At 42.8% G+C, this 14,007-nt stretch overlaps 1 protein-coding gene across 4 annotated transcripts in view; it reads right to left on the bottom strand.

Annotated features, from left to right (window-relative positions):
* The window catches only part of LOC144736356 (neogenin-like), a 224,647-nt gene that overhangs the window by 84,793 nt on the left and 125,847 nt on the right, over positions 1–14,007 (bottom strand). For all 4 annotated transcript variants that reach the window (XM_078619017.1, XM_078619020.1, XM_078619018.1 and 1 more), the window contains exons 14-16: positions 7,811–7,921; positions 3,562–3,756; positions 1,588–1,683 (exon numbers count right to left, since the gene is read on the bottom strand). In XM_078619017.1, the coding sequence (XP_078475143.1) occupies positions 1,588–1,683; positions 3,562–3,756; positions 7,811–7,921 (402 nt within the window). The remainder of the gene's footprint in view (positions 1–1,587; positions 1,684–3,561; positions 3,757–7,810; positions 7,922–14,007) is intronic.

Here is a 14,007-nt window from a genome sequence, read left to right as displayed (position 1 = left end):
TAACCAGTTTAACCAGCCACAGTGGGAAGATGTTAACTACCTCGCCTGATATACAGGAGGTAGTGGGTTCAATCCCAACCCTGAAGCCTGTATATTTTGAGTTTGCATGTTCTTCCCGTGGTCGCGTGGATTTTTCTCTGGGTTTGGCCATCAAATTGATCATACAACATCTGAGATATTACCATGTGCCGCTGCATTGGCCAAGAAGATACTAAATGCTCTGGTCACTCAATATTGCCTTGCTCTCCAGGCTTTCTCCTTCATGGTGAAACATCTCCCTGGACGAGAACATGCAAATGTAATTTTGTGTCGCGAGAGGACATGGAGAGTCAGACTTTCATTATGGGGGTCCTGGGCTAACTTTTATGTTACAAGTTGGTTCACCTGTTTCATGGTTCTGGCTGGTCAGCATAACTCATTTTACTAGAATATAATTAAAAGGCATTGGCTATTATAAGGCCCACAGATACATCTCACAGGCTTCTATGGGAGTAGGCTGAACAGGATTAGGTGCATCCCATCGGACTGAGGGCTAATAAAATTTTAACAATTATTACCTTCTTGGTGAAACTGAGCATGCATTACCCCAGGGTATGCCTGGGTAATTGTCTCAGCTGCTACCGATATAAAGGGGCTATAAAAGCCAGAGGGAGGAGAGGAAGGCAGGGGAGCCTGTGGTTGTATATTGCGTCTCGTCCGAGTTGTTGGAGTTGTACAATGGCATCTTGGCTGGCTGAACAGATCACCTGAGAATGTAATCTGGGATGCTGCACTCGGGGTTCTGTGTCAAGTAGCCCTGTTGCTGAACACTGCAGAACACAGTAATTGCGAGCCTCTGAAATATCGACAAAGAGCCCTGCTTGTGAATTCACCTGATGGCATGAATAATACCCTTTAAAAATGCTCATTTTTATTGCAAAATGAAAATGACAAGTGGATATTGTTTTGAAACATTAAAACAAAATTAATGTAACAATAAATGACCAATGCACTAAAACATGAAGTATATATTTTACTGGTAGTAACCTCCTGGTTCCACCAGCCCACAGGGAATTATTGTGTCCATCCGTCGTGCATCAAAAAATGGGAGGGGTCGGGCTGGGTGGAGAGGGGAGGGTGGGGAGGGGCTGGGTGGGGAGGGAGGGGCTGGGTGGGGGGTGGGAGGCATGGGGCTGGGTGGGGAGGGGTTGGTCACCCCGTGGTGCCCTTATAAAACTCAACGTTTAACCTACTCACGCCGGCTTGTGCCCACCCGCACAGTCGGACATATTTGCGGAATACACCACGCCGCCGTTGACCCTGGCCATTGACCGAGCAACCCAACGCTCCTACCAGCTCCCTCCTCAGGAATGTGTTAAGGGAAATAATTGAACATTGACGAAAAACACAGCTCATGTATTCGTTATACAAACAATTTAAATCTGGCCTTTAAGAGCCGACCTGTGAGGTTAATAATTTTTATACTGGCAATTAATAGGTTACAATTATAAATAGTTTCCTGGTTTAGTGGTGCTATAATAATGATCATCGTCTCACCTGTAAAATAACTAAATGCCATTAAATTGCTGGGTATGGCAACTTAATTACCTGACAGTGTGCGTGTTGTTGCACTCTCATAGAGTGGGATGCCCTCTCCCATGTGGTTGAAGGCCTTCAGCGAGATGACATATTGTGAACTTGGCTCTGCACGATAAAACAAGACCATTGCAATTAAAACAGCTGCATGACACATGTTTATTACATACACAACATAGTTCACCCATGTGACTTTGCCTCAAAAAAAGCGATCGTGGTAACAAAATAAAATGTGCATAAGAAACTGTGTTGGCTGCGTGCCCTTCAACAATTTGTGGCAGTGTCACATTAACAAATAGATGGACAATGCTGCAAGCATTGATGCACAGATACAAAGCTGTATTTTAAGAAGCCTAATACTCTTTTTTTTCCCCATGCGAAATATACTTGAACAGGATGGGTGCAAATTCAGGGGTAAAAAATTTAACCAAAATATAGTAGCAGTACTACTTGTCCAACTGTAATTGACATTACCAAAAGATGATTGTAGGAAACCAACTCATGGAACCAATATCACAAACATTGATTTCAGTAAATATGTTGTTAATATGAAGTCAGGCTATGCTAACAAATAATCTAGTTGATATTCTAGCTACATTTAAGAGGCTGCTGAAATGTAAACTAATTAAGTATTATGCTCACCATTGAGCCTAATGGTTTCCTCTTACCAATTCAGTTCGTAGTCACCTATATATTTTTTTTGCCAAAGATTAGCAAAGCACGTAGTCTGCTGTAATGTGAATATTAAAGATATGACGTGATAATTTTTGTAATCTATGTAGAGCCAGTAGAATATATTACAAATGCAAAAGTTAATCACAGAGTAAAAAATAATGGTCACATGGTTTTTCAGGTCCCCATTTGAATAAAAATGCTTTCTTATCTTCTGAAAGTCAATAAATATAATCGATGTTTTAATGTTGTCTAGTTATATAGTGATGTGATTAGCAAATTGCCCTATTGTGATGGTGGCTTTGGGCTTATCGCTTCTATAAGGCAAAATTGTAAAACCTCCATGAAGACCAAAGCTTATCTGAAAGCAGTCTACAATGCAACAGAGTCCAGTCACAGCTTGTTTTTCTAGAAATGTACTCTCAGCCTCGACTCATAATTCATCACTGTCCAAATGTAAATAAACCAGAGAAAGACAAATAAAATCAAAGTTTTAGTTGCATTTGTCTCAGGCCACAGTCTTGTCAAAATAACCAGATACTAGGCCAAAGATCAATGCAAACTGAGAAAACAAGAAACTTGGGGATCACAGAGAGGAACACAATTGAGTATGCAATGGTTTCCAAGGCAAATAGGCAGGACCCAAGTTAACTGTAGCTAAAAAAACTTGCTTAGGTTATAACATGATGAACACAGTACTTGGATGTGACAGTGAAATTTAAACAGGAAATCCAAGGTTCAAGTAACATATCAAAGTTAGTCAAAGGCTAGTTCCCATACAGGCAAATGTACTTATGGTAATGTCCGCAATCTAGTTCCAGTTAATCCAGGGTACAGTCGAGAGCTCAGGATAATTTACCAAAGTCCACAGTCATGGCCAAGATACCTACAGTAAATGGGTCAAAAACTCACTGCCTTGCCATCAATACTGCCTTATAACATCATCCATGATCTATCTATGGTTTGATGAAGGCCCCCCCCATGTTGTCACCACAATGCATCTCGCTGCTGAGCACGAGCTAAATACTGCCATATAACATTATTGATTATGAGCTGATGCCACTAACCCCTTAACCAACCCAGCCCTGCCAGCCAAGGCAAGCCCTACCTCGTGCAGCCACTCTCTTAGTCCCATTGTCTCATTGAAACCTGAACGAACTCCTTCCTACATGCCTAGTGACAGCACTACCATTATTATTGCTAATACTTCTGAGTACAAACACAAAATTGGAGTGTGTTACATAGTGTCTATTGTTTATGTTACAGGTGTGTAAAACACAATGTGCACGCAAGTGGCATATCAATATCACTTACCCAAATTGTCGATAGTGTAGTAGCGTTGCTTGCTGTCGACACGCAACGACTTGCCATGTGGGCTTCCAATGCCATATCCCAGAGCGTAGCCACGTACCATAATCTGTGGGTTTGCAGGTGGTGTCCAGCTCACCACAATGCTGGTAGGAAATGGCCGTACATGCAATGAGCTGGGCTGGTCTGGTACCCTTGATTCTGCAACACCACAAACACATCAGGCTCAATGTCAAATGTTGATAACAAGGTGGAAAATTGATGCATATTCACCGGCTCTGTAACGCTTTCCAACACGTGTTTGTCCTTTGAAGCATTTTTATGAATATGTATAATATATGGGCATTAATGAAGACAGAAATTGCATTGAAAAATAGGAGGAACACACATTAGAGAACATATGCAAGTTAATGGTCATAAATATGACGCTTAAGAAAAGTGGGCTTGGGCAGAATAGGTCTTAGAAAGGATGATGGCTGATAGTTGATGGGGTGGCAGCCATGGGAAGGAAAATTCCCAAGAAGACATTCACCTGCAGAAAAAGAGCCATGGAATAATCTTGCGTGCAGGTGCTAGGTGGATTGTTACATTACAGGATTGTGGGAAAGGAGGCGGCTTGTAGAGGCCTTTATCCTGTAGATCATGATTGCTCATGATGAATAACATTATCTTCTGAGCCGTATGGTATGACGTCATAAGGCGCTGAATATGCCGCAAGATGACATCACACGTAATGACGCAATCGAAATGGCTTGGGTGTTAAGAGCTGGGTTTTTTTTAAATCAAGGTGTATTGCACAATCCTTTAAATAAGCTGGTTTTCAATAGAATGAGTCTTTAGTAGCAAAACAAATATTTACTAAAATTGTATTCAAATTTGATCAACTATAAAAGTTACCATGACCCATAGATAGAAACCGACAGACAGAAATAGATGGAGAGATCTAATGGTTTCATCCTTAGTTGGAAAGCGTTATCCATGACAATAACATGAAGATTTTAATCTGATGCAGTGGTCAAGTATGCTGACAGATCAATATCAGAATCCGAATACAGGCGACCCCCGCACCTACGACCTAATTGGTTCTTGGACGACAGCCGTCGAACCCTTAATTTCTCATAAGCGAAATTTTATGAATTGGGGTTCCATTCCCGGAAACCCATTACATCCCATTAAAATACCAAAATTAACCACAAAAATGAATAAAAATAACCCTAACAAAATTAATTAGAACTTAACACAACTGTTATTAAATAAAAACAAACACTAACATTTGAAAACTCTGAACTACTTTTTTTGCATGTGCATCTCATTTCCTCGTCTCACAAGTAAATGTACTAAAAAGTGAAGAGCGTTGCGAAAGAGACACCGCTGCTTTCGCTCGAGGCGCAGCTGCAGAATATCGGACTATAATCTACACACGCATACGGCGGAAGAGCAAAGCAGCACCATCAGGCGACGAGTCTGTGCATGACATGTGCACACTCGTCGCCATCGACTCGGCATTGGTAGCAGTCGTTAGACTGTCGTAGATACGAGTTTTGGTCGTTACTGTGGGGGTCTTACTATAAGAAAGGTCATAAAAGCATGGGGTTGCAAGTCGAGCCATCTAAGTCGGGGGTCACCTCTATTTATTTACACTGGAGAAATCCGATGAGCTATAAAGCTCTTTTTCCCAATGTCCAGTAAGAGCAGGTCAGAACGTTACAACAACAAATAATACAAAAAAACAATAGGAGTGTAAATTATAGACAATATAAACAAATAACTTAAAAATATATACAAAAAAAACTAAACTTTGTTATTCATCTTAAAAAGTAAAGCCCACTGAGCCATTATCTTCTTTTTTAGAAGCGACCTGGCTACAAATGATAGCTCAACAAAGTCGCTTATCACGTGGAAATCCACAGCAGAAAAATAATAGAAATAATCTAGATGCATGTTTCTAACTGTGGTGGGAAAAACCCAGGGGGACGCGGAGAAAAAAATCCACGTGACCGCAGAGAGAGAGACATGAAAACTCCAAATATAAAGGCGTCAGGGTTGGGATCAAATGCCTAACCTGCATACCAGGCGAGGAATATAACATCACACCATCAGGGCGCCCCTTTAATAACTAATATATCAGTTCAAATTGCATTAGTACATCAACTCCCAAGTTTGGGAAAGGCAGTAAAACAACAGCAAAACAGTACCAATCCACACCAAGACAACACACAGTCCTTTAATAAAATTGTACATACAAATTTTACTTTTGATACATTGTTAAAAAATCTAATTTACAAATCACCTTCGCAAATATGGCTGTATTCAGCACTAACCTTCTGCTTCAGAATATATTTGAAGGAAGATCTAAAATGTTAAGGGAGGAAATAAGCTTGTTCCAAAACGTTGGTGATGCAATGGATAGTTCAAAGACAATAAAATGGATGTCTTAGGTTTCTTGGATTTCACAACGAGGTTAATGAATTAGCTAAGCATGGCGCAGATTTGCCAGTAAGGATTTTATCGTTGAACAGGGTCCAATGTAGATAAAACTATCCCTCGACCTAAAGTTTGAGACATCAATATGAATTAACATTTTTATATGGTGGTACAATTGTTGCAATTAAAAAATCTGGTGGATTCTATCTTTCAATTCTTTGGTTCTTTTCGGTTAAGTCACGTCTAAAAATAAAATAATAAATCAAAATAAAACAACACATTACGACGTTTCGATTGCAACACAAGCAATCATCATCAGGCATAAAAGAAATAGCAACAAAAATCTAACTAGAAAACTATAGACCGACATACAAGCAGACAGACATCACAACGGCACACATAGAGAGGAGTATACAGGCACACGAAAATTAAATAACCTAGTAAAATATTGAAATGTGATGTAATACAACACAGAGAGTCGGTTAACACACAATTAACGCATGGCCTGGTTGACTACGTGTTTCAAAATTTGCTAAGTTAGAATTTTAAGTGTGAGCAACAAATATCTAACTAGAAAACTATAGACAGACATACAAGCAGACAGACATCACAACGACACACAGAGAGAGGACACAAATCGGCTGTGTGAGCAACAAAAATCTAACTAGAAAACTATAGACAGACATACAAGCAGACAGACATCACAACGGCACACAGAGAGAGGACAGAAATCGGCACAAAGAGATGGTCGTTTCTGTGACGGTCCCTTAAATATAGAGAGGAGGGGGAGGGGACGGGGGGAGGGAGAGGGCGGGGAGATCAATGGGTGCACGCCAACGTACTCCTATTGTAAGTGAGATGATAGACGCGGCACGGGAGGCAAACCTGAAAATTAGGACAAACGCGGCACGGGAGGCAAGCCTGAAAATTAGGAGACAAGCACACGAAAATTAAATAACCTAGTAAATTATCGAAATGTGATGTAATACAACACAGAAAGTCGGTTAACACACAATTAACGCATAGCCTGGTTTATTACGTGTTTCAAAATTTGCTAAGTTAGAATTTTAAGTGTGAAATTTCAAGGAGAGGACACAGGCAGAGAGAACAAATAGCCAGAAAGAAAAACTGATTGTTCATAAATGTTTTACATTTTTTATATGCATTCAATATTATTTTAAGTTTCAATTTTTTTAAGTTATATTTTCTTCTTGTCTAAATAATTTGAATGTCTTTATAAACCTGAATGTTTTAGATTTTTTTTGCTATTAATTTTTAAGTTTTCTATATCTTAACTGATATTTTTGTTTTATTACTATTAGTGTCTTAGGCCCACCCAGACTGCAGCCTGCTCACAATGCTGTCTGATGGCGCTGGTGCTTGATGGAAATGCTTTACAAGGCGACTGTTGTATTCATATTTTACCTCTGTACCCAGGACACATCCCAACAAACTGCCATGGGTTAAGCATTGGCAGTTTGTAAGGTCGTTTTATTTTGTGAAGTTATATTTTGGGTCTTCATTAATGTATTTTTTGTAATTTTTATAATTTCATATTTTCGAGCTGATATTTCATGATATATTGTGGAGATCCTTTCAACCTGCAATACCTTTTGTTCATTTTTTGTGAAGCATCTTGAAATGTGGTTGCAAATTAAAATTGTATTGTTTTTCTCAAACATTAACAAATATCCTACTCACACATTCTAAAAATGTGGAATTTCAACACTGTCAGGCTCTGAATAGGAAATGAACAACACGCTCTTTTGAGTATAAAAAATAATGTATTTAACTTCAAGATAAAATTTAAACATTATAGCACACAGCTTACCATCAAGGTCGGCCTGAAAAGTCTCTGACGAAAGCCAATCAGAGAAGGGGCCTGTGCCATTACTGTTGACAGCTGCTACGCGAAAGCTGTATTCAGAGCCTTGATCCAATCCTAGGAAAGGGGAGTGGGGGCAGATATGACAGCATACATCACATGAATGGTTAACATGATCACACTAGGAAACTATTATAGATTTCACATAAAATTCAACTTGGGAGAATTAATCTGCTTCTTTGTCAAAATATATCATTCACTAAAAGTAAAAAATGTCATGTTATCATCACCACCTCCATTGAAAGTATTTTACAGCCTCCATTACAAGTATAGAAGACCCTTGAATATCAAGAGTTTGAAATACAACCTCTTTGTATTTCAATTTAGCTATTGCAGAAGTTAGTTTTGGCCTTTGACGGATATACTTTACACGGAAGTACTATATAATTGCCTAATACTGTGGTGCGGGGTGGTGCGGGGTGGTGCGGGGTGGGACGGGCGAGGGACACGAGGCAGTCAGTGGCACCTCAACTTTTGTCATGCAAGCATCACGCGGACAAATAAAAACACCCCGGTAGAGCCTCAACAGACTGTTGGGGCAAGTGCTGCTAGCGAGCACCTAATGAAGGCCGGCACAGCACACGAGGGGGTGGGTGGGCAGCACCACGCCCGACCACCTTTGTCTCTCAAGTCGCGACGTTTACACATAGCACCAGGTACTCAATTGAGGCCGAGTCGACCTAGGGGAGACCCAGGACCGATTTAGAAAATCGTCACCGGTGTTGGCCACGAGCAGGAATTGAGCTCGGGTCACCGGGTTCGTAGTGCAGCACGCGAACTATGGCACTACTGCTCCCCACTCGCGGACAAACACACACGCACTCGCTTTGGATCATCATCATTGGTAAGTACAGTACTTATTCAGTATTTATACTCCTATTTATTGTCTAGGAATGTTTTTTTGCATTGGGGTTTAACATATATATTTTTTTATTATTTGGCATACAGTACTTTTTTCAATTGTGATGTGTCTATTTTTGGTTGCCGTGTACCTAACCCCGTTATTTAGGTAAGGCTTAAGTATTGAATATCGAGGTTTTGTCTTTCGTGGCACTTTCCAAGAACGTAACCCCCGTGATATTCAGAGGTATCCTGTATGTAATAGAACAGAACTCGATTTAATTTCACAACGAGAAAATATATGTAAAAGGGTTAGTGTGTAGAAAGTTGCCATTGCTGCTGCAATGAAACCATTATATGTATGCATTAAAATAAGTCAGTTTTAGAAAAGTTAAATATATTTTTTAACAAATAAATTTGTTCAACATGAATGTGAAAGGCTTGTTTGTGATACAAAGGATCAACTTTAAGACTGGTTTGCTCCTCATTAGGATGCATCTGGGAAGTGCAGTCAGCAATGTTTTCTGCTGCCTTATGCCTCTGGAAGCCCCATATATCGGGAGGACTTCATATAAGTTAGCGGTTAAAAGCAATAATGTATTTAAGTCCTGCCAGCCAGCACAATGTAGTATGGGCGTTTTAAAAATATATATATATGTTAAAATAAACTACTTTATAAAAACTAAAAACTATTTTTTTTATTTTACCTGGTTAGGCCCACTGAGCTATACAGCTCTTGTTGAGAAGCAACCTGGTCACAAATGATCGCTCAACGAAGTGGCATCACATGTGGACATTTATAGCAGCCAAATTCTCTAAATGCATGTTTCTAAATGTGGAGGGAAAACCCGGAGGTCCCAGAGAAAAATACACAAACCACAGGGAAAACATGCAAAACTCTAAATATACAGGCGTTAGGATCGAACCCACGACCTCCTGTACAATCGGCGAGGTAGTTGATGACTCCCCACCACAGCGCCCCACAACTGCAGCAGGTCTCAAATTGTCGGAAGGATTTTAAAATTACCATAAAGCGGCAAAATCCAGGCAATGCTGAGATGCCTGGGTTCTGCAAATCAAGCACAATGCTTTAACTTGCATGTCAAAGCCAAGACTGGTGCTGCATTCATAAACTTGTCTTTTGCCAATGATTTAGTTTAAAAAGCAAGTTCTCATGCTAAAGCTGGCCAGAATCCTACCATGTTGCTGAACGCTGCAGCTAATCTGGAATATGCCCTGCAATCTAAAGATGTGTGCCTACCAGTGAACAAGTTCGTACAGGCTTCCCCAGAGATTTGTGCTGGCTCCAATGCTATTCAACATGTACATTAACGATATGTCACAGACAGGGTTCTGCAGGTTTATGTACACGGGAAACATCCGAGTCTGTGATGATTTAAGATAAAAGTAACAAAAAAATATATGACGAAGAACTTGACCTCTTAACGCTGGAATCATTGATCAAATTGCTAGAATACAAAAAAATATATAAGACCAGCTAAAGATAGATTACAGGAATCCCCCGCAATACTTAAGGGATGCGTTCCTGGGAAATACTACTGAACTCGAAATTACTTAAAGCGAACTCTAATTTCTCATAGACATGTTAAAATCAGGGGTTGTGTTCACGAGCTGACATTTCTGGGGGCAAAAAAGTGTCACAAAATGTCATGAAGTGTACAATAATGCATATGATTATAAGTTAATAATACATACACATAATTAGGTAAAGCTTACATACATGGTTGAAGAGCTATGATGATTTTGATCTTCAATCCAGACACTTAAAAGTCTTTCAATATTTTCTAGAATTCCATTATTGCTCTGCGTTATTTTAGTGGCAATTAAATGTGCCACATTTTGAGTACATTCTACAATTTTTCCTGTATTAACTCGAATAGTTCTCACCGAAGTCATGGGTATGTCAAGAATTATGGCAATATCGACTGCCTTTTCCCCTGCTTCAAAACACTTTACTGTGCGATATGCTCTCCTCTAAGCCCTTTTTACTTTTAAACCATATTGCTACCTATCACATGTGCAATGACTACACAAAATGGTGAGCTGGCAGAAGGAGGCTGAGCACATAGCAGGGAATTTCGGTGGTACGCACAATGTGCGTACAGTATGGTATTACATTGAAAAATAGTCGGTTTTCACTGCATGCTTTCCGAGGTCAAAAATTGCGCAATTTTTTAGCATTTAAATAAAAAATGCAATTCGTTGTAAGTCATTTCGAGTAAAAAAGATGCAAAAGCAAAACATTAAACTTATAGGGAATATGTTCTCTGAATTCATCAGCAATGTGCAAAACAATGCATAATTCTACAACTTATCAAGGAAGATTCCTATATGTGAACTTGTGGTCAAAGGGGATGAAAAAGTACGTTCGCATGAAGAACATCAGAGATCTATGAAATACTCACACTCAGATGTGTACTGTTGCAGAACATGTGTAGTGACAGAGAAAGGTCACTACTGTGTCGGCCCGTACGAAGGCTGGAGGCCCCAAGGGGGTGCCTGGGGGGTCGCGTGGTGGAGGGATCCGGACCCTCCCAGAGGTGGGGGAAGTGAGGCGTGTCCTGGGAAGGGAGGCGTGGCCTGAAGAGAGCCAGCCACGCCGGGGCGGAGCCAGCCACGCCAAACCAAATATAAGCGTGGTGTGAATGCAGAGCGAGGCTGCTGTTGTACTGTACTCCAAGGTGAAGACATCTTCGGTCGTCAAGTCCCGAGTCGTCGTCCTGGGCCAGGCAGGCCGTTGCCTGCCTGGTCCAGTCTGTGTCGTGTTCCAGAGTGTTAGTGAGTTGAGGAAGGTGGTCACCACCTCATGTAGAGTGTTATATTATTTATCGTTTAATAAATAGTGTTGCCTCCAAGTTGCGTGTGTGTGCACCTAATTTGAACCTACTACATTTGGCGTCAGAAGTTGTGGAAATATAAATATTGCTAGGTGTTATCCTAGGGAAGTAAAATGGGCACACGAAAAACAAAGACAAAACTCATCTGGACGCCTTCGTACGACGGGGATGGTGTGACGACCATCCTTCGGACAGCCCCGGGGATGGCAGCCCCGGTGACAGAGGGAGAGAGATGGCGCTGCACGCGGAGCGGCGGGACTGTCATCGCACCGCTGCTTCGCCGCCATCGGGAACGGAGCGATGGAGCCGCGGGGAGAGGACACCGTCGTCTCTGCGGGGGCTGGCGGGGGGAGGCCCAGGCATGCGGGCCACGCGGTGGGGCCGCCAACTCGGTGGCTGATCGTGGCGCGGTTCCCGCCAAAACGCCGCTCCCGCCAACTCGAGGGCTGGTCGGGGCGCGGTTCCCGCCAAAACGCCGCTCCCGCCAACTCGAGGGCTGGTCGGGGCGCGGTTCCCGCCAACTCGAGGGCTGGTCGGGGCGCGGTTCCCGCCAACTCGAGGGCTGGTCGGGGCGCGGTTCCCGCCAAAACGCCGCTCCTGCTGCCGAAATGCCGCTCCCGCCGACATCAACGCCTGCAGAGGGGGAGTTCCAGCCTTCTGCTCGAGCGCGAGAGGTGGATGGGTTCGCAAGAGCAGGCCGTGTTCACCATGAAAGATTCTTCGGGCCGTTCCAGTGCTCCACCTTGCCGCCCTCCGCTATTCACAGTTTGCCAGGCGAGTCGTGACATGACAAGCACCCGGCCCCAAGAAAAATAATAATAATCTTCACCCATCTTACGTGCGCCGGGTTGCGATCGCGTGTGTTTTTTTTTAACTCGCTGGTTTGCGGAGCGTGTTCGTCCGGTTGTGTGCGTGATAAAGTGACGCGGCGACCATGCGGGTTTCTGCTTGTAACAAGTGTTGTTGTTAAATACGGCGTCGAGATCGGTATCTTCTGGGTGTAGTTAATGATTAATTCGTGTTGGTGTCCCGAGCTCCGTTGATATCCTGTATGTTGCCGTGTTAATGACTCGTGTTGTTACATCGTTTTGTTGCGAAATCGCCGTTGTTATTGTGTATACTGTATGGAGTTTCGCTCGTGATTGCCACGTGTAACTGTAAGAAACTTTGATCGTCATTGTTGCCAAGGTACAGACCGTATGGAGCTTTGCTTGGAATTGTTAACTGTATGGAATGTTGGGTACTTGCTTGTGATTATTTACTATGTACGGATTGTCTGGAGTATTGATTGTGTGTGTTGCCATGTGGGGACTGGATGGAGCATTGCGCCAAATGATTCACTGTACGAATTTCATATACTGCATATACTGTATTAATCAATTTGGCGATTCTTGGGGTTTGTGTATAGTTTTTTTGCTCTCAAAATTCGAATGCCCTGAGTCCCATGGTTAATGTTGAAGGAGATTTTGAAATGACAGGTTCGATTTGTTTCAAACTCACTGGTTGGTTCCTGTCCGTTGTTGCACAGATGATGTCTTTTGTGCGAGAATGCTCCTTGTGTTCTACATGGATCGGGGGTGCGTTTCCCTTAATTGCCGTCAAATTGCGTTGCTCTCTCCACTCGGTTGGTACAGCTGCATGCTGCAATGCGAGTCTCGGAGATGATGTGTACGGATACGGGATGTGAGGTGTATTGTTGTGACCATTGAATATTTGGGATCGTCACAAATTGTGCGTACCTGTTCGGCATTGGATCAGTTCTGTGGGGGATCATAATTCAAATTGTATGTGTTGTGATGGTGTTAAATTGCGATGGGGACATGCTGCCAGGGATTTGGAATTGTGCTGCTGGTTGTCACCTATCTTGGGGCGCAGGTCCTGACCAGGATGGCCCAGTGAGTGTTGCGTGTCTAACATGAACGTTGTGGTCCCGTCATGCAATGGCTGACGGCTTGACCTGACAGCCCGGAGATTGAAACACTCCGTGGCATGTCTAGCCTAGTGGGCTGTGCGCTCACAGGGCTCGGAGAGTGTGGTCCCGTCATGCAATGGCTGACGGCTTGACCCGACAGCCCGGAGATTGAAACACTCCGTGGCATGTCTAGCCTAGTGGGCTGTGCGCTCACAGGGCTCGGAGAGTGTGGTCCCGTCATGCAATGGCTGACGGCTTGACCTGACAGCCCGGAGATTGAAACACTCCGTGGTATGTCTAGCCTAGTGGGCTGTGCGCTCACATGGCTCGGAGAGTGTGGTCCCGTCATGCAATGGCTGACGGCTTGACCTGACAGCCCGGAGATCGAGACACTCCGTGGCTTGTCTAGCCTAGTGGGCTGTGCGCTCACATGGCTCAGAGAGTGTGGTCCCGTCATGCTGTCTTGACAGCTTGACCTGACAGCCCGGAGATCGAGACACTCCGTGGCTTGTCTAGCCAAGTGGGCTGTGCGC

The sequence above is a fragment of the Lampetra planeri genome, chromosome 3 (genome assembly GCF_965212315.1).
Source record: "Lampetra planeri chromosome 3, kcLamPlan1.2.h2, whole genome shotgun sequence".
Lineage (NCBI taxonomy): Eukaryota > Metazoa > Chordata > Hyperoartia > Petromyzontiformes > Petromyzontidae > Lampetra > Lampetra planeri.
This window is presented reverse-complemented; position numbering and strand designations above follow the sequence as displayed.